Below are 23,201 nucleotides of genomic sequence, written 5' to 3'. Positions count from 1 at the left end.
CATAACAGTACCTGTACTCCCATCGAAACTTACTTTAGCGAATGTCAGTGGTTTCAATTTGCAGAAAAAGGGTATGTTGCGTATTTGCAACAATGTGCAAATAAAGAAGTTGAAAGTAAAAGATAGATTTAGTGAGATTCATACTAAGATGCTTATTTGCACGAGACAATCATTGGTGCACCTATGATTTAGTGTGGAACAAAAAGAAGCACTTGTACATGCTTGTGCAGCACAGGTGGTTCCCACGCTTCGTGCAGTACGTCACGCAGATTCCCGTGCAGCCACGAACCATTGCAGTGTTTTCGGGTTATTGTCAATATGTAGAACATCGAAGCACAGACGTAAAGCTGTGCACGTGACGACGTGACGCGGCAACGTGCGGAGGCACAGCTTACTTTTGAAAAGAAAAAAGGAAATTCGACCAGAGAACATCTTGTCCACAAATTTAACCGAAACGGACTTACACTTGTGGCTGTCGTGACTAAATGAATAGTCACTGCCTTCACTATCATGAGGAATTGCTTGGCCATACCAGCGTTTCGGAGCCATTTCACTTTTCCGAAGGAAATAAACTATGTACACGTTGTTGCATTTGTGCAACATAGCAATGTTCTGTCGCCAGGAACAAACTATTCCGAAATGACAATGTTTTTTTGTACCTACAGAGTCAGAAGGATGTGGAGCATAGCGTAAGAATTTTTTTTGCACTTTGTCTTATGGAGAAATACATTTACAATTTGTAAAACTTACCTATATAACTGCTCGCAGGCGCGCGCAGCCTCCGCCATGTTTGTTTTGGTAGAAGATGTGAAGGATTAGCACAGATTGCAGCACAAGGTGGCGCGTTTTACAGATCAATGTTGCGGATATGCAACAACGTGTACAGGCAGCTCCAAACTGACTTTGTTTCGGTTTTTAACGCCGTTCATCAGAATGTTGCGTAAATGCAACAAGGTGCAGTAAATGGTTAATGTTACCGCACCAGCCCACTGCGACGTTTTGAATTTTGACAGCGTCTGCTCAGGCCTAGTTGAATTGTCATTCGGAAAGATGGGAAACACTGTATTCCAAAGGAGTCAGACTAGTTTTGAAAGGTATCCCAACTTTTGCCGAGCTACAACAGACAAAATGTAAAGAAAGGCATTGGAATCTGCGAATTCACGGCGTACCGTCACTGAGCTTTCAGCGCAATATTCAAAAACAAGCTTTGAGTTTCATTTTATCGCCTCTTAAGAGATCTTACTGAGAAATTAATGAAGATGAGCTTTCAAGAGAACACTTTATTTGTCTAAACTGAATGTCACTTTAGTGCTCCTTTAATTTTGAGTTCTCTCAAGGGAGGACGCAGGTCTTAGTAAGCTGAAATTAGTGAAAATAAGATTTTCGGAAAACTTGTTTTGGCATCTGCAATGTTTAATTTACGCAGTTTCAATGTGCGAGTGAGAAGTCTGTGATTTGAAAATGCACTTTATTGGTAAAATGCACACTGATCACTCGATTTAAAGTGATGTGTCTAGATGGCTAAATATTTTTTTCATGTGCTACCTGCATTCAAACTTAAGCTTGTGGTTGTACAGTGGTCACAGGGTTTGCAGGGTGGGCTCATGGCATTGTCCATACTTGCTCAACATTTAAAAGATCACCGCTTCAGCACTCTGTACAGATGGTTAAGCAAAGCTGAAACGTGCGGCCCCGATGTTTATCACTGGGTTAATCCCAATGGTTCATTAAACGACTGCTTGCTAGGCTGCACGAGCCTGTTCTTTTGCCCGGGCTGCAGCATCGGCACAGTTTAGACGAGCTTGTTCCCGGTTCTGCTTGCGGCATTGCTGATCAAAAGCTGCCTGCTCAGGAGTACAGTCGCCGACCGATTTTCCGGACTCCAAAAATTCGGACATGCCCGATTATTCGGTCAGCTTCGCGGCACCGCCATTCTCCCCATAGACCATAATGTATAACAACTGCCGAAAGTTCGGACACCTTGCAACCTCTCGTCTGATTTTTCGGACACTCCTTTAGCCAGCTCGGTCGAGAGCACCATGCACCGTCTCTGACCGGTGCATGCTTCGACTTGCTGAACGCCATTTTTATTTTGAACGGAGCTTCCTTGCTGCCCCGCGAAGTGGCGCTACTGGAAATCCCCGCTCATCATCATCGTTTCTTTCTGGTTAGATAGAGCGGCTCTGCAGCAGTTCCGGTTTCAGCTTAGTAAGCCACGTCAAGACAATCCAGCAGCCGGTTTGTTTCTTCGCGCAAGACGCTGCGAGCTGGCCGCGTTTTTCGTTTGTGCGACTGGTGTCGGCACGGTGGTGTTTGCTTTGTGTGCTGTGTCGAGGTTTCGGTGATCCAACTCGGCATACGTAAACATCGCGTTAAGGGTCTAATGGCGTCGACAGTGCCCGCGCAGACTGCGCTGGGGAATGCCGGCAAGCGGGTGCCGGGGGACCTAAGATTTGTCGCCTTCCGATGTGCTCCCTACTGACGCGGAAAATGTTCTGCCGAGAACTGCGCAGTGGTTGCATTGCGATTCCAGACACCGTCTCATTTGACAGTTTCATAGGTGCTGACACTGCTGTATTGACATGCGCAGAACTCGACGACGGCAAGATCATTCGTCAGGTTTCTGCTGCACCGCCGGACGATGACTCCGAGTCGGAAGATGACGCACCATGTGCTACGCTGCCGTCGCATGCGGAGCGTGTACAAGCAGTGACTGTGCTTTCAGCCGCCAATAGTGACCGTACGACCCTCTCCGAGATTCAGGCTTATCTGATTGCGCGTAAACGGAACAGCGTGCAACGGCGCATTCACGATTTCTTCCAAGCCTACGGCCGAGCCCGAATAAGTGCGTGGAAATAAAGGATTTAATTTTTTTTTCTTAATCTGCTTTTTCGGACACCTGTTTATTCGGACATTTTCGCAGTCCCCGTGAGGTCCGAATAAACGGTCGGCGACTGTATGTATGACGTGTGGCCTATGCATTTCGGAGCCAGAGGAACTGCTGCGTGCGCGCTCGGCTGCGGTGGAGAGCGACGACATCAATACTGGCGCAGCTATTCCAACACCACCTAGATAGCACAAGGCCTTTTCACTCCGATCCATGTCATGTTACCTGGCCAGACTGTCATAGAATCTAAAGGGGATGCTCCCGAGTAGGCAAGTGACTTTGCCGTCACTGCTTTCATCTCGCAAACCTTGTCACTGGAAATTTCGGGCCAGGTAGCGTGACGTAATGGATCGGAGTAAACAGGCCTTGTGCTGTGTAGGTGTCGTTGGCTAATAACATGCCTGTTTCTATTTCCGTGCATGGTCAGGGGGTTGCGCCGGATAAATTTTTGGCATACAGGTGAGCGACAGGCGGATAGACAGACGAATCGGCTAGCCATATAGAGCTTCGCTGTAAAAGGCTATGATGCCAAGTTTTTGCGCTTGAATTTTATATTTCATGGCATTATGTGGGCGACCCACTGCAAGCTGCCAAAATTTAAGCACATTACGTGAAGCAGAAAATTTCTACGTGTCGTTTTATCGCAGTGGAATTGCGAAGCAGTCTGGGGACGCTGATTGGTGACCAAGTAGTAATCTGCGTAGTCACTGTGCACAGTGTATGCATCATTTTGTTCTCGCATGCGTATCTTGCAGGTCAGCCTGAGATAGTTCCTACAGGTGTTCTCTTGCTCTCACAATAAAAACAAGTCAGTGAAGTTCGAGCACAGGGGAATGGCAATGCATTTGCTGCACTGCTGGGTGCCAGAGCATGCAGAGTAAGAATCTAGTACAGCATAGAACACTTTTGGAGCGGACACATCAGTGGCCTTGCACTTCTTGGCATCGCATAAGCCATGCCAAAATTGTTGGTGTTCAAGGGGGAGTGGCTTAGCAGTTTCCAAATTGAAATTTCAGGTGAAAATGTGTGCAACGGGCCCACATTTTGCGGTGTACATAACCATATTGGCTCCTCTACTGTGTTTCAATGATAGACTGAGCATAGTTAGATGACCGTGCATGTTGTGGCTTTTAAGTGGCGCAAATTTGATCACCTCGTGCTCCGCAGCGCCTCTTCTACTTGCAAGTCAAGAGCGTCATCCTGACCGACGAGATCTACTGCCCACCAGAAACATCAGTCCTCTTGGCCTCCTATGCAGTGCAGGCTAAATATGGAAACTACTGCCCAGACATCCACAAGCCAGGCTGTCTAGCCAACGACAGGCTGTTGCCTCAGAGGTGTGTATGCACCGCTTTGTGCTTGTATTAAGACATGGAGTGACAGTGTAGTAGTTGAAGACTCATTTGCACATGTTTCCTCTATTAGTAGTCGATAGCGATTCCTGTGAAGTGTGTTGTCATCACATTGAACATGGCTGCTTGCAGTATTTTATTCCGGTGCTAACAGTTTCTCTTTCCTTGCCATGCGAAAATTGGCCACCTTTGAAGGTTTTAGTAACAATTTTGTTTTTATAGTATCATGGTCACAACGTCATGCTATATATCAAATGAAAGATATATAGTTATACTTCTCAAAGATATTAATTTTCAACGCAACTGTTAGGGTGTAAATGTAATATTTGCTAAAAGAAGCTTTATTGAAAAATGGATAGAACTTTAGCATTGTTGTGCTAATATGAAAAGAAGAAACAAAGGAAAACATCTGAAATAAAGTGTTTTCACATCAATTGGCTATAACACAGGAAAGTTTCAACATACTAGGTCGTAAGGAACATGAGTTTCAAAAAAATTTCCTGCCTTGCGGTTCTGAGTCTCCTTTGTTGTCTGAACTAGTCTTACCAATTTCATTCATCCTGGGGGTCGCTGTTGCTAGATGCATCCAAACTATCACAGGAGGACCCAACAGAATTGCTAGAATGTTGTTCGCGCGAAGGTCCGGCAACTGAAGCATCTGTCATCTTTGCGATCAAACGGTGCAAACTGCGCTCTTTGTACCGCTGTTAAAACTTGCTACCACTTCGAAAAACAACTATGCAGAAAACAAAGCTTTATTTCTTAGAAAATAAATTGGATGGCGTAGCAAATCTGTAGGAGCGCCCGTAGTCTTAAATTTTTGTGCGGGGTATGGGAAGCCATGCTCTACGAGCATGGTAAGGGAACAGTTAAAATTTCTTGCACGATTGTTGGCCATCAATTGATGAGTTCGTGATTTGACTTCGCAAATGTGTAATGGTTGCTACTAATTATGCAGAATTTGAGGGAATCGTCTAAATGTTTGCACGATTAAAGATTCACCTGAAAACAACTTACCCCAAAAATAGCCAGAAAAGAGTTTTTAGTGCATTTGCTGTATGCAGATGATTGTGTGCAACCAGGTTAATCTGCATTTTGGTCGTTATGGCATTGTTGTAGGACATTTCGTCCGGTGCTTGTACCAAGCCTATATTTCCTGGGGGCTTTTAACTGAAATTCATCACTCTCTGCTAGCCAAATCATTGCTACTTTCTCGGTTGTTGTCGCAGCCTGGTACTCGGTTCACCTTTCAGCGTAGAATTTGTGAACTCATAATTGCTGATCTGTTAGAATGACTATTTCCACGCCTAAAAATGACCTTTCTTCTTCTCAGGGTTATGGATCAGCACAAGCTGACCAAGGAGCAGTGGGACGAGAGGATAACCAACTGGTGGGCTGAGCACAAGGAACTTCACAGGTGAGCTCTCTTGCGAAAGTGTTGAGATTTACTCAACCAGGCTTCCGAAAGAAATGTGACCTTAATATACCAATTTTATCTCCTTGACGTGGTGTGCCTCTGTGTAGGGATGATGCTATGATGGAATACCTAAAGATTGCCCAGGATTTGGAAATGTACGGCGTCAACTACTTCGAGATCAAGAACAAAAAGGGCACTGACCTCTGGCTTGGCGTCGATGCCCTTGGCCTCAACATCTATGAGAAGGACGACAAGTGAGTCTTTATGAGACATCTGTGAGTAGTGATAAGTAAACTTTTCATGGTGTTTAGTAATTGAATCGTTAAGAGCAGTGAATGCTGTGGCAGGGAGCCACGTATAAGAAATTGAGGATCTATTTTAACTGGCATTTCGTTGATAAGAGCTATCACTCTGCGTAGATGGCAACACAACTTTAGTACACTATGGCCCAATGTTAAAGGGAACATCTTAATAGGATGCTAGCACTGGTTGCTGCTCTGTAAACTGAAATGTAGGTTGACCCCTGGCTTAGAGGCAAATAAAATTTTTTAAAAATTTACTCGGGGTCAATTCGCCCATTTGTCGTCAAAAACTGTGCCATGAACTGTCTGTATTCCTTTCTGGGGACAGCAGCTGGGCCCTTTTGTATTCCCACAACACTTCTTCAGTGGAGTCCAGGGCATTTGTTGTGCAGGACTAGACACGTGCAATTCGCCGGTTGGCCTCTGGGCATCCTTGGGTTGCTGCCAGCCATTGACTTTTTTTTTTGGCCTCATCAATAGCAGCGTCAGGTTTCTCATGCAGTGTTCGCAGACTGCGCTGGCCATGAGACTACTTCTGGGGTACCGATTTGACCGAGTTGATAGTTGTACTTCCGCCTCAGTCTTGTTACAAAGCACTAAATGCTCTTCGTAATAAGATTGCAGCTCTTCTTGCTTGTGCAACTTCTTCGATGAAGTCTCACCTTTCCACTTAGTGAAGTGGCGCATTCACGAGCGAATTCCATCACTTTTTCAATTCAGTAAATCGAATCTAGTATTACTAGGAGAGCTCGTGCACGGTGTTGGCAAAGCCCCACCATGGCGCCCCCTCAAGCTCCGTATGAACAATGTAGCAGCTGTAAAATTGACTTTTCAGTGAAGCTTGACAGTTGCACAGTCTCATTTTCTGTCTGTGGAAACCCTAAAATGGTGCAGTGCCAACATGCCCCTGTTTGCTTCTGGGTATTCTGTCACAGTTCTGAAATGCAGTATGAAAATCGAGCACGTTTGTGCAGAGTCTGGGAAGTTGTCAGTGGCAACAAATGTGGCGACAATCTCTCTTGTTTCTGTCCAGTAATAGCCAAACAGCTAAAGTTGGCAGACCACTATATAAGATGAGGGAGTACTTTTAAGCTTTTTTTTTTGTGAGGACCTCTCATTCTCATTTTTACGATGCTCATATCAGTCGACTTAATGCATCATATCAGGCGCAGACTCTAATAAATGAATACTTCTTGAATGATGTAAAATTGAATACCAAATCTGTGCTTTTTAAATGTGGACCACATTGTACATAGTTTTGGTGTCCTCATAGCTATAAAGGCATTATCAGCAGCCAAGAAGGCACAAATTAGGGTGCTACACGTGGGATGGAAAGTGGCAACAGTACTGTAGTGCATTGTGACTTACTGTGGACGTATTGGTAAGGTGCACCTGTCAATGCTAATTAGTATGCTTCAAATTTTTTGAATCGCAGGCTCACACCCAAGATTGGTTTCCCTTGGAGCGAGATCAGAAACATCTCTTTCAATGACAGGAAGTTTGTCATCAAGCCCATTGACAAGAAGGCTCCCGTGAGTTTTTCCTTTGGAAATCAAAAAGGACGTCTGATTACATAGTGACCTCTGAAGTTGATTGGCTAGTCATGTTCTGCTCACATAAATATTGCAGCTGCTTCTTTTTGTACTTTTCGATCCCAAGTATGTGAGAAATGACAACTAATCTTCCTACCAATAGAAATTAGTGTTTATCTGATTCACAAGATCACCCAGCTTTTATGGGTGCAAAGTAAGAAAATAATGTGCATTCAAATTAAACGTGGACTTTATTTTAAAAGGAAAAAAAAGTACCCTTGCCTCCAATGTTTGCAGTCTGAAAAAGATGAATCTGTTGTATTTACCTTCAGATTTCAGATTGATTCACTTAACATTCGGCATTGTCGCTGTCTGACAACTACTTGTCATTGCCTAAAGATAGCACGGTGAACTGTGTGGTCCACTGCTATTCCACATTTCATGGAGCGCCTCGCCTCTACAAACCACTTCGCCAATTTGTCCTGCTACAGTGCTCAGAATGCCAAGACACGTGACATAGCGGTTTCCACCTAGCTTAGTTTGTAAAAGACGAAAAAAAAACTTCGTTCATATGAGCTTTCATAATGAAACTACCACGTTGTCATTGCCAGGTTACACGGCCGCTTTTGTTGCCGTCTTGTGGCAACAGACTTGCTGCGATTGTAGGTCATTGCCGGCACTTCAAAGGTGGTTTTGCCTTTGCATCCAGTAGTAACGCGCATAAAATTTTCTAACCCTCTTTCATGGGTATGAAATGTACGTGTTTTAAACAGAGCTAAAATGTTGTAGCAACATGTACCGCACCAAAGCAGGGGTGGCAGCATCACATGTGTTCACGCTTTCTGCGTTGCAGGACTTTGTGTTCTTCGCCCCCCGGCTGCGGATCAACAAGCGCATTCTGGCATTGTGCATGGGCAACCACGAACTCTACATGAGGCGCCGAAAGCCAGACACCATCGAGGTGCAACAGATGAAGGCACAGGCTCAAGAGGAGAAACTGGCCCGCAAGCAGGAAAGGTAAGGATTTTTCTTACTCCTTTGCACTTAGGCCTTTGTTTTCACAGGCAACCTAAAACCCCTGGGCAACATACCAGAAAACTTTTTTCTTGCCGTGTTTCTGGCTAAATGTCTTCAGCCAACACTAAACGACAGTCAGCAAGCGTACTTCCTTGGCTTAGAGCAGGAACACAGGACAAGGTGTAGAAGTTTGGCATGCTACTTCGCTTTCTTTTGAAAGCATGGTCAGAGGAGACAGACTGGTTGGTGCATGATCTCCGGCTGTGTAGTGTCACACATGTGATGTAAAGCAAATGAAATGTACAGTGCTCACTGAATTAAACGCGTCAATTTAGGGCTAAGTAATGCGCAAACTTTCGTTTCAACTGGCTGCAGTTCGTGTCACATCGACGTAATTCAGGCGCGTACACTTACATCGGAGTCCTCGTCACCTTTGGTGACCAAATTCCTAGCGACATGGTTCTCTTGCATACTTTGCACATATGTAAGGTTCTACTAAATGCTCAGTGTTCCATTCATTCCGTGAGCATTGTACACCTGTAGTTCACATATAGGACAAGAGTTGTCTACGAATTCCAAATGAAGCCTTAGGTGGCTTTGGGTGAAGCCTACTTCCTTTTCTGCGTGGGTTTCCGCCCCTATTGCTAAAGTTTCTGCAAAATATTTATTTTTGTTGATTATGCTTATTCTCATTGTGTTTTGTACAATAGAGAAAAACATCTTTTTCCGGCGTTTATATGAGCCTTCATTAAATGGCTAACAGTGTGAAGCTCCGACAGTAGCGATTAAGAGTTATAATACAAGCATATCTTTTTTAACCTAATACAGTTGACTTCCATTTATTGAAACCTGGCAAAACCGATGAAATTGATTAAATTATCTGGTGGGTCAAATAAAATGTGCATAAAATGTGCATAAAAAGAATGGCGAAACACTGCCGATTAACTTAAGAGTATTTGGCCAACTCTAAAAGAGCACCCACTTTCTATGTGCTCAAAGTATAATTAAAGCTTCTAAACAGTGAAAAATCTAACACTCCCAATTTTTTAGTTGCTATTCGAGTCGTCATAAGGGTGAAGCACATGATTGCTGACTGGTGAAGTGCGAATAATCCAGCGGAGGCCAATTTTAGGATCGCAATAACGAAAGTTATAGCCCATAAAAATGCATGGGCACTGGCCAGGATCTTCGTTCAGGATCGATTAACCAAAAAAAAATCTAACAGGAGTTGATTTAACCGGTTTACTGCATTGCCATCTGAGTTGGTCGCAGACGCGCATGGCACCTTTGGTGCTACCATCCTATGGCTTCACTAGAGCTCACAGAAGTATAATCGCAATGATCATTTCCTACCAGTCTGCTGGCACAAAGGTGTTGCAGACTGGTTTTAAAAAATGCATTTCTAATGCCATCTATCTATTTAAGTAGTGCCACAGCGTGTAGCACTACCCTGCATGACCGTGTCTCCAGTGTTCTGGTGCAGTCGACTTAATTCATCTTTTACGGGACCGACCAAATTAAACGAGATGTAGAAAAAGCTCCACACTGCCGATTCATTTTTGGCTCAATTTTCTTGGAATTAAAAAAAGCCTTGCGTTAGAATCGGGTAAATACTGTAATCAGACATTAAGATATGGTTATTGCTTGAAAATTCTCCTGGGTGGGCTGAAAATGTGCATTGTCAATGGAAGACAACTTTTGTTCTTAAGCTCAACCGAGACAGACGCTGTCACTAGTGGGGTTGCTATTAGAGTGAACATAGGGGTCAGGTAGGTGCGTGCTTACTGGTCAAGTTCAAATTATGCGGCGAAGGCCTATTTTAGGATCAAAATGAACTTAAAGCCCAGAGAAATGCATTGGTCCCTGCTGGGGCTTTTGGTCGGCATCAAACTAATCGGAGTCAAATTACCGGAAGTCTACTGTATACTGTAAATTAATGTTTAGTATGCTTGCGTGAATGTAAATGTTTTGGTGAAAGGTAGAGGCTAATAGTAGTAAGATTAAAATAATTTTGAAGTGAATAGTTCCAATGGTTGTGGGATTTGCATAAAATGTTGACACAAGTGCCAGATGTCAAATTGTTTTGTGCATCTTTACTGTGTGCTCTGTTGAAGTTGAATGTAAATTCCTCATGTTGCAAGCCAACAAAACCTGAGGCGTATAAGCGCCATCAAGTGAAGGTTGTTCACATTTAGCTTCGGCCTGCTTGAATCTTTGATGGGAATGATGGTTTTGTTCGCAGGGAGAAGCTTCGCAAGGAGACGGAAGCACGCGAGATGGCCGAGAAGAAGCAGCAGGAGTACGCGGAGCGGCTCCGCCAGATGCAGAGCGAGATGGAGCAGCGGCAGCAGGAGCTGACCACGGCGCGCGACACCATCGTGCGGCTTGAGGAGCAGCTGCGGCAGGTGCAGGCCGCCAAGGAGGAGTTCGAGCGGAAGCAGCGCGAGCTCGAGGACATGATGCGCAAGCTCGAGAACGACAAGCTGATGGAGACAGAGGAGAAGTCCCGCCTCGAGGAGGCCATCCGCGAGAAGCAGATCGAGGTGCAGCGCATGCAGGAGGAGGTCAACACCAAGGACGAGGAGACCCGCAGGTGGGTTCCCATGTCTGCGCAGTTCTTAGATTTGGAGTTTGGGGGGGGGGGGGGGGGGGGGGCTTTAAGGCTGGGAAGGAGTGGCATGTTTGGGTGGTCACTTTTGTTAAAGGTAGTTTCACTTTCAAGAGATTTTGCGCGACTTGGCACGAGGCGCGTACGGCCATCAGCATTTCTGGTGCTGTGCTAAGCTTGCCGTCTTTGCGCGGTGCCAAGAGCGCTATTGGCCGTGTATTTCGATGCATCCAGTGCCAAGCCTAGCATGATCTCACAAAAGTGACGATATCCTCGAATGTCATCGCCCGAGGATACCGCCTCGGTGCTTTGGAACAGGAGTTATAGCGATTCACTATAGATGGTAGGGCTGGATTAACACAAGGGTTCCCTTTTGCTCTATTCTATTTTCTCATTGCGCACTGTTCGCGACCTGCTGATTCGGGTGGTAATGGAAGCGCAGTGTTGCTTCGACCACTGACGAAAGTGCAAGAAGGAATAGAATTTGAATAGGATCGGTACATTATCCCGGTCCTGTACTTGCAAGAGTTGTCAGTTTTGCTCCTTAGTTCATGTCTGCAGCAGCAGACCAGTTTTGTTGACCTGAATGTTAATCTTGCCTAAATAAACATCAACTTCAAGTCCAGAGCTTGTCCAGTGGTCTTCTTTTCGCTAGTTTTGGTGTTTTCTATGTACGAACTGGTCCCACAAGCAATCCTGCGCTAGTGCTGTCCCTGTCAGCAGCTGTTTGGCATGCAGGTTATAAAATTGATAGCTTGCAGCTTTAGAAATTCATTGTGTGCCATTGATGCTGTGAAGTCTTGTGCAGAGAGAATGTAGCCGCTTCATTCAGTTTCGTGTTTTGTGCTATGAGCTGTGAGCAGATAGTGGCTCCTGGGTAATCTGTCGTTCTGGTGTTGAAATGCCACTGTGCTTTGGTTCATTGGTACCACGTCTGGAACTATATTATGTTTATGAAATCCCATGGAAATGTCAGATAATGCGTTGTGTAGTACTGCACGACATAGGCCAACGTGGCGTGCTGTAGTCCTTGCATTTATTCGGGAAGATGAAGGCGGGTAGGCACTGCGGCATCCAGCCCTGCCAAGAAAAGAAAAGATCATTTTGGTGCTCATAAGCTGAGGTTGACATTTACAGCAGTGATTGACGCGTGATGAGGGATGGCAGTTATGATAATGCTATGCCTGACGTTGCACATTGTCTGATCTAGGCTCCAGGAAGAAGTGGAGGAGGCCCGCCGGCGGCAGCAGGAAGCTGCTGAGGCGCTGGTGCAGGCGTCGAGCACACCCCAGCACCACCATGTGGCCGAGGCCGAGGACGAGGGCGAGAACGATGAGGAGCTTGCCAACGGGGAACTGGGTAAGCGGGGAAGCTGCAGCAGCGAGGAGGAGCCCGCCTTGCCACTCACTGCCAACGGTAAGCTGCTCTCGAGCGCACTCAGGTCCCCCACGATGCACTGCACAGCTTCGTAGAGTCGCTCTGGTTCTGCACACACATCCACTGAGTGGAACTTGCTCGCTGCATTTCCTGTAAAATAGTGTAGTTTGTTCCCCTGTTCTTTTTTTTTCTGAAGCACCTCCTGCTTGCCAATTTGTTGGAATGCAGATGTTGGTGCGTGAAGCTTGCTGAGCCTTGCTGTAATGTTTTTGAATATGCTTTGGACATGCATCAAACAAGCCATTAAAGAGCTGTGGAAAAATGTGGGAGCTTGACCTAATGATTGTCAGGTTTCAGACCTTATGTTAGCAGCCTTTGGACTGTTTGAGCTCCCCTATCCAAAAGCATTGGCACACTATCCTAGAACTTCAAATGCAGGAAAAGTTCATGAGAACGGTTTAGTTTGGCAAAAGCTAGTGGAATATCTTAATGTACTGGCACATATATTATTTGTATAAGCTCTCCTACATGCTTCTTGCATGTAAAAGATGAGCCTTGACACTTTCATGACTGCTGGAAAATTGGTAGTTTTCGGGGGGTCTAGGAAATATTTTCTTCCTGCCACTGAAAATGCTTGATGTTAAAGTGTATGGTATCAAACTGTAGAGGAATTATCTTTCCAACACTATTAATTTCAAACAACATATTCATTAAAGATGGTATTAAAAACAATATGAAAACAAGAAAATTGTAACAAGAATAAAAAGGATTGATAAAAACATCACTGCTGCTTTGCACAAAATAAACCTTTAAACATTTTGAAATATGTATATGGGACACAAGGGCCATATGCAATAATCCTGCAAATAAAAGCTATGTATGCGCAAAATTTCTTTAGATGGGAACGTGTTAGCCCCAGTCAAACCGCCACGCGGCACTCCATAGCGCAATGCCAAGGTCCACTCCTGGCCGTCTTCGTGCATGAAACTTCTGTCTGCGCAGCTGGTAGCCATTAATTTCTGTCGTTTGGTGGGACGTTCACATCCTGCAGATAACTGTGACCTTTAGAACATGCCGGATATGCTTAGATGAATGCGCAACAGTGTTTAAACGCTCCAAGAAGAAAGCAGAAATCACCGGCAGGTGCCTGTTAACGTTCCAGGGTGGTTTGATGCATTTTCGCTGCCCGTACTAAAGTCCGACGAATCAAAGTAGACTTCCAGATCTGTGCTGCTACCATCTGGAAATTTGAGCCCAGAAGCATCAGGATCCGCCTAAACTCGCCGTTTCCGTGGAGCAGCGGCGCACGACGTCGACGCGATCTTCTAAACTGCGAGCGCTCATAACCTCTACTGCGATGGCACTTTAAAAATCTGTGTGGGGAAAAAGAGAAACGGAAACACAAATTAAACTGATAAAATAGTTTCTCTTTAACCTCTTAGATGGCGCTAGCTGTCCAGAAGTGCCCGGAGAGCGCTAAATTAGAATGTGTAACCCTCAGTAACATGCTATTGATGGGAATAGGCGCAGTCACGAAAGTGTTAACGAGCAGGAAGGTTGGGAAATGCTTAGGAGACACCTTAATTTGATACGTTATTGTGGCATTACTGACAGTGAAATTTTCTGATGTTGTGTAGCTAGCTGTAAGGCTAGGTATAATGCCCGGGTTAAACTGGCCAGGGGGACATGAACGAAGAGAGCCAATGCATCAGAATGTCGCAATGCCCTGACCTACTAGCTACAGAAACCAGAACGGGCTAGTAGAAAGGTATCGTAGTAAATTGTTTCGGGTGCTATGACGCTTGACATTAATTTTTCTACGGCTGAGAGTCTGGACCTTCATTTCATGGAAAGTAGAAAAATTTTGTCAGTAGGCTTTGTAGAGTGCTGACATTGTAGTCAGACAGAGCATTGGGCTCCAACCTGTCAGATCTGAGAGCCCCATTGGACGGCCCTTGCCGTCCTGTCATCATGTGACATAAAAAGGCAGGGGAAATTTGATAAGCCACTGACTTTGATTCAGCTTGAGTTGATGCCCATAAATGAGGTTGTGTGTGGTGCACGAGCACTCATTAGAACATATTGTTCAAGCATATTGTTGAACCGCCATAAGCGGACAAATATTAGAAAAGGGTTCTTACATAGGATATCAGTTTCATCTCAGGGAACAGTTACTTTCAGTGCTGTTATTCAGATGTTTTCGTACAAATGTGCAAGTTCTACAATTCTTGACGCCAGCAGTACAGCTTTGTTAAAACACTAGCTGAGCATTGTGGTTCAGTTTACATAGTTGTGTAATGGCTGATGATTTGGGGGCGTTTAATGTTTGCCAGTCTGACAAAGTCGGCATTTGTTGAACATTTGAACACTTTTGCAGTGATGCAGCTTAGCCAGTGAGACATAGTGCTGAGCCCCTTTAAACTGCCAAGTTAGTTGGCTGCTGAATACATAAACCCACAGAAGAGAGTAGACCATGTGTTTGTGTGTGCAGACCCTTAGTGCGTGCTGTGCTTCAATTGGCTTTCCCCCCCCCATTGAGTAGGAGCAGGAACTGCAGATCTAGAGGCAAAATGTCCCCATGTCTTGCGCTCCATGGTTGGTGGCTTGCTGGTTGGTTGGCTGTGTCCTGGTGAGCTCTGCTGTCCTCATTGCCCCCTCTCCTCTTTCCCTCATCCACTTTGTTTGCCTTGCTGTTGCATTTTGCGTTAGTGGTGCGTGGGTCATTGCGACTGTCTCGTCACGTTCTTGCTGTTAACGGAAGCATGGAATCTTTCGTGTAGAGTTGGGAGCATGAGGAAAGAACAGACTGGAGAAACTTTCCGTCGTTGCTGACGTCTCTTTATGGGCCAGTTTAACCCTGTAGTTCTGGTTCTGCTCCAGAACAGGAAAAAAAGATCCGTAACGGTTCATAACAGTTTTGGTTTGCATGCAAAAATTTTGGAAGCAATGTAACAACAAAAACATTAATTTTTTTTTCAAATAGTGAACTAGGAATTCTGAGATCATGCTTAATGCGTTCAGTTAAGGCGAATACACTGAGCATGATCTCGGAAGCAACACATCAAGTGTACTCACCAAAATGCGAGAGTGCTGTTCCGATAAAACGAACTTAAATGAACATGAATGATAAACTTCGGTAGCAAAGCATTGCATCCTTAGAAAACGAAAAGATTAGCTCTTCAGCACGCAAGCTCTGGGTTTTGAGACGCTGCCGATCTGCTAGAGCACCGAGCAGCAAGCTTACATTAGTGGAACACTTGATTGGCTATCGCTCGCATTATCCCTGCCCGAGATACGTGCTGATGTGGACCCCTCAGGCACACTAATTTTGAAGTTGCTTGGCATTGGTTTTTTTTCGCATTGCAGTCTTCCCCTAGAACCGAAAATAAAAAATATTTCGGTTTCGCTCCGAAACAGTGTTTCGTTTATGTTTTTGTTCCGGTCAAAAATATCTTTTTTTTTTTTTTTTCGTTTTGTTCCAACACACTGTTTGGAGCACTTCAGCTGTTCAGGCATCTGAGTGTAATTCTCTCCAGTCTGTTCTTTGCTCGTGGTCAGGCACGACTCTTTGCGAGCATAGAATAATTCAAATTTGCCATGTTCATTTGACTGGGGAACTTGACATTGTATGGGCCTTGTCATTTCATCTTTGTTTTTTCTTTGTGGTGGAACTAATGGGTATTAATTGGTATTAATGGGTACCGGTGTACTGAACCTTGCATGCCTGCTGAACTACGCATGGTAGTTGTGCTTTAGGAGCTAGACATTTACTTTGCCTTTGTACCGTGTACGTGTAAGCTTGTAACCGAGAAGGGGAACCAAGGAGCTCAATATTTTGTTATGCACAACCACATGAAGCCAAGGAGAAAAGCATGGGGGAATATGGTTTTAAATCAAATGTAAAATAAGGTAAAACAAAATTGAATTCACCTGCCGTGGTTGCTCAGTGGCTATGGTGTTGGGCTGCTGAGCACGAGGCCGCAGGATCGAATCCCGGCCACGGCGGCTGCATTTCGATGGGGGCAAAATGCAAAAACACCCGTGGACTTAGATTTAGGTGCACGTTAAAGAACCCCAGGTGGTCGAAATTTCCGGATTCCTCCACTACAGCGTGCCTCATAATCAGAAAGGGGTTTTGGCATGTAAAACCCCATAATTATTATATTATTAAAATTGAATTTGGCAAGAAAAAAAATCCACACTTGTTGGAGCTGAACCCGCATCTGAATTATGCGTAATGCGCCACCAGTGGAGTTACGGTGACTGCTGGACACTTTCTTGGATATTTATGTACATGTGTGTGAGATGGCCCTGGGAGTGACACAGCCGGCAAGTGTTTAATTTAATGCAGAGCATACTTTGCCTCGTTCGTGGCACTTTGTGGTAGGCAAGGCACGTGGGCTCCTTCTGCCTTGCCTTGCTAAGAAAACCAAAAAAAAGGAAATACTGTGTGACTAATGTTGGAATCGAACCTCTGCTGTCGAGCAAAGCAGTTAGGTGCTCTAACCACAGGGCCACGATCGCGTGCATGCTCCTCTTGTTCCAAAGCAAGCCAGCTCTGTGAAACACTCGGCAGCTTACACTACGTAGAATCTGTGTGACGTACAGACGAATGCTGAAAACAATCAAGTTCTAACATTGCTTCGCCGAAGTACAAAGGCCATCGTTTTAACATATACTGCATGAAATAGCCGTACGTACGTACAATTCTATAACAGGTAGTTCTATTGATGTCGCAATTAACGTTTCTCTCGTTTGCACTTGTCCGCAACCTGTGTAGAACCCAACAATTGTCATGTCGTAGGCTCGTGTTGAACGACTAGCGTAGAAATCGTGCCATTGCCGTTGTATGATTGCCTTCAAAGTGGTCGTTGTCGCGCTGGTGCACGCTTGCGACCAACACAGAACTACTCGCATTTGCAGGAACACATTAGTCCACCTGATATCACTTTCATCGTCATCATCATTGTCAACCTGGTTACATCCACTGCAGGGCAAAGGCCTCTCCTATACTTCTCCAACTATCCCGGTCATGCACTAATTGTGGCCATGTCGTGCCTGCAAACTTCCTAATCTTTATCACTTTGAGGAACCCCAAACAATGCTGGATAGTCGGGTACCCGCAAAATGCTTCACATCAGATTCCCAGTGCGTGGGATCTGCAAAACTTTTTGACCACTTTCGTTTCCCCTTGCCTTATCATTTTCAGTTTAATTAAAAAACCACCATATGCTTTCCTTCGTTATCTGTTGGCTTCATTGTGGTTGTCTAAACTTGTGTTAATCATAAGCACTGTTGCCTTTAATGTTCTGCCAGTTTCATTATGAGCATGCAGGTGCAGCATACTGAGTGGCTGCGTTTTCTCTGTGCAGGGGCCGAGTTTACGAACCACGAAAACGAAGATGTTCCACGACCTGAAGAGGAGCGCTCCACAGAAGTCTCTAAAAAGAAGGCACTTGGGGACCAGCTTGAGGTAGGTTGAATGCGTGTTACTGACCGCTCTGTAGTCACATTGAGGTTGTCTGCATTATAAGAGTTTGTCGGCCAATCAGTTCTTGTGGAATATCGCAGGGTGGAAGAAGGTTCATGAAAGGGAAGATTCTCAGCGTCCCTGTTAGCGATAAATTCTGCCTCATTCAGCAATCTGCTAGCCTCCTGGCTAGCTCGAATGGTAGACCGAGCTCCCTCGTTTAAATACCTGGACTAGGATGAACTTAATCGCGAAGCTTTCTTCCCGGGAAATCGGTATGGGCTTCTTTTGTAGCTTCATGGTATAATTGGGTGGCTGAAAATCTTCCCTTTCAAGAGCTTGTTGACCCTTTCCGTGCCAAGCTATCATCCCAAACTTGACCAAAAATGACAAATTATATTTAAGGGCCGCAGTTGCCAGCATGTTTTACTTCCTCAGAAAGAATTCAGTTGTGCTTGCACTACTCGGTGGGTTATGCTAGGCCATGTACTAAAAGCACGACAAAGCAAAGTACAGTCAATGAGCTCAGTTTTCCCTTGGCTGTTTCTACGAGAAACGTGGAGGAACCCTGTTCGTTCAAGACACGGAAGAGGTTAATTAAGATTTCATTGGAGCAGAAAAGGCCTGCAAATAAGCTGTTAAATTGTATAATGGCTGGAGTTAGACAATTGCTGCACTATGAAGCCTTGATGCTGTGAAAAATCTGTTACTCTTTGTGTTCTTGCACAAAAACTGCGTAAACTGCAATTTTTCTTGGCTTGGTCAAGTGATAACTCCCAAGCTCTTTGGAGAACCTGTGTGTTAACTAAGAGCTATGAGAACGTCATAACATCTTTTGAAGTGTGGGGTCTCTTCAAAGGGACATTGAATAAAAAATACTCTATTACTAAGCTACCTGGACCTGTCACAGTAGTCCCTTAGCTATGGTATTGCACTAACTCGAGGTTGCATGTTCGGTCCTGGCAACGGCGGCCACATTTCGATGGAGGGTGAAAAAAACGCTTGTGTACTTAGATTCGGGTGTACCCAGGCGGTCGAAGCTAATCCGGAGTCTCTCACTATTACGTGCCCCATAATCATATGGTTCTGGCACGTAAAACTCCAGAGTTAATTTTAGGAAAGTATCTGTTAAAAGTATCAAAGAAGCCAAGCCAGGCAAGGTGTTAAAACAAGACTGGTTTTACAGAGCTTCCAATTTTTCACACCAGCTCAACTTGACACAAGGATAAGGATTTTGATGGCACTTACTCTAGCTAGTGAATTTTTTTTTCATTGGTAAAGATGGATGATATTGCATTCCGAAAGATCCAGAAATTGAACTTGGCTAGTTTCAAAAACTTTTTCTGCATCATGACCACCTAAATATGAGAGAACACTTTTAAATTCATTACATCCCACTGACATGCAGTTTCTGGAGTTTCAGTGCAAAATTCAAGAAATTAGTTTGGCATTCATTTTCCTTTCTAGCAGCGACCTCTTATTGCATAGTTAATGATAATTGTTTTGAATATTCTTTCAAGACTAAATTGATCTTGTTTCTCCTTAGTGTCTCTGTGGTTTGAGTGCGGTCCTACAAGCTTAGACTGGTGGAAGCGGTGACCATTCTGAGGCAGTTGCCAAATGCAACATCATGCTTGCCGAGACTTAAGTAGTACTGTTTGACATTCGGGTCATTTGAAGGTCTTTAAGAGCCCCACAGAGCTAAAGCTTCACTTATAGCTCACGTGTAGCTTTGGAATGTACTGCCACTGAGCAGTTCAACATGCGCGTGCCTTTCATGGTCAGCCCTTCGGCGGGAACACTCCTGATTGCCGTCGCTGGTTCTCAGTTAGCATTGTCTGACATCTGTTGCTCGCAAACATAATTGCCGTGGTTACCCAATTCTAAAACACGGCCAATATTTTTATGGGTTCAGAATAAATGTGCACCCTTTTCTGACACGCACCTCAATTTCTAACAAGAAAAATGTAGCATGCTTACGATTTTTCTAGCGGGAAAAGCATCAAACATACAATTTTCACCCTCCCAGAATAGAAATTTATTCATGGTTAACCTTTTGGGGTCATTGTTTGCAGTCAATGATTGCTTTTTCAGACATGCCAGATAATTCGGACACCTTCGCAAGGACCACCACGTAGAGCCAGTATATATAAGCATGTCTGAAATTTCAGACATTTAAACTTGTTGCCATTCAATTCTTCAATTTTTTTCTGCGACCGCAAGCCTGAAATGATGCTATTTGAAGCCACTACCTGCGTCATTATCTTGCAGCCTCAAACCGGCACACTTGCATGCCAGTCCGCTGGTAGCGGACTGGCATGCTCACCATAGCCAGTTCACCATAGCCACCATAGCCAGTTCTGTGGCCACATCATTTTTAGTGTGCGGCTGTGTCGTCGTTTTCTGCTGTCATCCATTCTACAACGCTAGGCATTGCTGCTTTGACATGTGCTTCCAAGCTTCCTGCTGTCCAGTGCAGGTTCTTTCATTGAAAGGATTTGCAGTTGTTGGAAATAGCACCGAATTCGCTTTCATCTTCACCGATAGCTTCTAAGTGAGGAGAGTCTGGCAACGGGATTAAAAGGCGTTGCATGATGCCAGTTCCCAAAAGATCAGTTTTGCCAGAATACAGTAGTGTTATGCGGTCAAGCATGTACAATGTATTGCTGTGAAGGATATCAAGATTGAATAGGGGTCACTGTATCTCTCCCTTAAATGCGCACGCTCCGTTTCCTGTCAAAGTATGAACACCGAGAGACCTGTAAGTGTACTGGCTATTTCGGATGCGGCTGTGGCAATTTGAGCGCTTGATGGCAGTAAAAGGCATGTAATATATATATATATATATATTCGAACTGCCCGATTTTTTTTAGATCACGCAGTCTGAGTCCGAAAATTCGGACGTTGTCTGATGTACCTGCTTTGTGGCTGTTACAGTCGGGAACTATCTCGTGTGTGTTGGGCGCAGCGCAGAAAGAACACTCGTGTGAACACATGCTTAGGGATTTATTCTGCATTTTCTTTTATCCTGAGGCTTTCATGGAGTACTCTAGATACTGGGGAGACCACCACATGAACAGTTTTCTGTAGGGACCTCATCATTGCAATCATCTGAGGACATTCAAATCGCACGCGTGGTTCGAGCGCTTAGCCACGTTTAACCGGAATCGTAGTTTTTGCGTGTCAGGAGGGGCCTCATGCGTGACCGCGAAGGATTAATGCCCACCGTCACTTTCGGACATCTCTGTCACTGCCTATGGACCACACGTCACACTTCATGTGGCCTATTACATTAGTTCCACTTTTCCTGGACGACCTCGCATTGATCTCGAACGAGACAGTGGCTTACATCTAGACAACCGTTTTGCCAGTTCATCCTGTAGCACATACAGTTCTCTGGAGCATAGAATTGTCGCTCTGTTGCCCATTAACTTAGCTCGTAAAATAAATTCGGATTTAGTGAGCTTTTTTGTATTTAAATCGTTGCATCGTCCTTGCTAACCCACACAGAAACTTCTGTGGTTTACCGCCATATTATGAGGTTGCACTGGTGCCGATCGTAGGTTGTTGCCGACACTGGGGAACATTGTTTCGTATCAATTTTGTAACTGCTGATTTTCTAACTTTCTTGGGTAAAAGGTGTGCTAATTAGTTGGGTAATGCAGTGCTTCTTTTGCCAGCTGCCACAGAGTTAGCTCTCGCCATTTACTGGTGCTTGCTGGCTCGCAATGCTGTCTTGAGCCGTCAGTGCTCGATATCTGTCTTTGTGCTCTTGAGCCCCGTATTTTAGCTCCTGGCCACCAATATAGCTTACCATTACGCAACTGCAGGCTTTGTCAAACTCTGCACTCCAATTTGTATACATTGGAGGCAACATTATGAACACTAGACTTCTCATTGCTCACATTAGCGACCAAAAACGTAGTGCTTCACTTATCAGACACGGGTACGCGTCACGTAATTTGAATGTAACATTAAGTTGCATATTTTGCTACGCAAAAATGCGTAGTTTTATCTAGAAGACATTGTAGATCTGTACCTGTTTACCACCAAATGAGTGGAGGGACACATTTCTTCTACCAGTCACCACAGCGCACTGCTTGAGCTCTCGATAAAAACGTAGCCTGTTGCATATTGGAAGCACAAAAGTGTGCAAACATGATTTGACATAACCTTGTGCACACGCGTTGTAGTCTCGTATTTCGTAAAAAGCATCTCGGATCAGAAACCAGTGCACTGCAACACTTCTGGAGGGAGACTCCTGCGACTGCACTACTTCTGCAACTTCTGCAGCTTTGCCTGAAGGGTGAAAAACTAAGTGTAATACCCCTGTCATATGGAAAATCAAATGTCATTTACAATGGAGGACATTTGTTGCGGCTAATGTCATTGCTGTGCATTTCACACGGTGAAAACCAGTGACATTTGGAAATGATGACAATGACAGTAATAAAAAAAAAAAAATTGGCAGGCCCACTTTTGTCCAATAATTATTTTCTAATAGGCTAAATTCCGTTGGCATATCTGATCCTTCCTTTCACACTTTGCTTTTGGATCACTAACTTATCGACGTTGCCAACCAAGTCAAGCCAAGCAGAAGATCAGGCAAGCAACATGGCGGAAAGCCCGACGGGCACATTCACTACCTCTGCTGAAGAGGAATGAGAACGACAGTTGCGTGTAATCTGTTCTGATGTGTAATTATTCTGATGTGCGTGCAGGCTCCTAATATGCATGTCGTTGGCGCATGCCATAGGAAAACAAGCGTGCATGTATGTCAAGTCAAAGTGGCTGCGGCTGATGCTCCAGTGTGAACGAACAAGATTGCCAAAGCAAAAGACGGACGTATAGTCACTGGATTGAGAGAGTAGCTTTCTGTAATTATGCACTGTGATGCACTTAAACATAAAGTAATAATTCAGTTATAAAATCTACAGAATAGTTATTTTCTGTTAAACAAAAAAATGTGCAATACCTGTTTGTAAAGCTGACCGGTAGGCTCCTGGTGTCGAGGTTACAGCCGGTTCCAAAACGAATGTGAATGAGTTTGGCAAACTCATTCGTCAGGAAATGCAATTTTCAACGAATGTCATTGTTTTACCATGTGACGGTAAACAAATGGAATCGTGAGCGAATGTCGTTTGTTGTAAATGAGATTAGATTTGCCATGTGACAGGGGTATAAATGGTATAAACCGAGCATAAATAGTTTGCAGCCCTTTGGTTCTCCAAACAACTAT

The 23,201-nt window shown here is 44.6% G+C and overlaps 1 protein-coding gene across 4 annotated transcripts in view; it reads left to right on the top strand.

Annotated features, from left to right (window-relative positions):
- The window catches only part of Moe (moesin), a 145,421-nt gene that overhangs the window by 120,477 nt on the left and 1,743 nt on the right, over nt 1-23,201 (top strand). For 3 of the 4 annotated variants that reach the window (XM_050171769.3, XM_055066616.2, XM_050171768.3), the window contains exons 6-13: nt 4,055-4,224; nt 5,573-5,656; nt 5,764-5,910; nt 7,394-7,490; nt 8,344-8,507; nt 10,750-11,100; nt 12,326-12,531; nt 17,865-17,965. In XM_050171769.3, the coding sequence (XP_050027726.1) occupies nt 4,055-4,224; nt 5,573-5,656; nt 5,764-5,910; nt 7,394-7,490; nt 8,344-8,507; nt 10,750-11,100; nt 12,326-12,531; nt 17,865-17,965 (1,320 nt within the window). The remainder of the gene's footprint in view (nt 1-4,054; nt 4,225-5,572; nt 5,657-5,763; nt 5,911-7,393; nt 7,491-8,343; nt 8,508-10,749; nt 11,101-12,325; nt 12,532-17,864; nt 17,966-23,201) is intronic. The other variant, XM_050171770.3, reaches the window with a different exon arrangement.

This window comes from Dermacentor andersoni, chromosome 6 (genome assembly GCF_023375885.2).
Source record: "Dermacentor andersoni chromosome 6, qqDerAnde1_hic_scaffold, whole genome shotgun sequence".
NCBI lineage: Eukaryota > Metazoa > Arthropoda > Arachnida > Ixodida > Ixodidae > Dermacentor > Dermacentor andersoni.
Note: the sequence above shows the minus strand (reverse complement) of the source record. Positions and strands in the feature narration are given on the sequence as shown.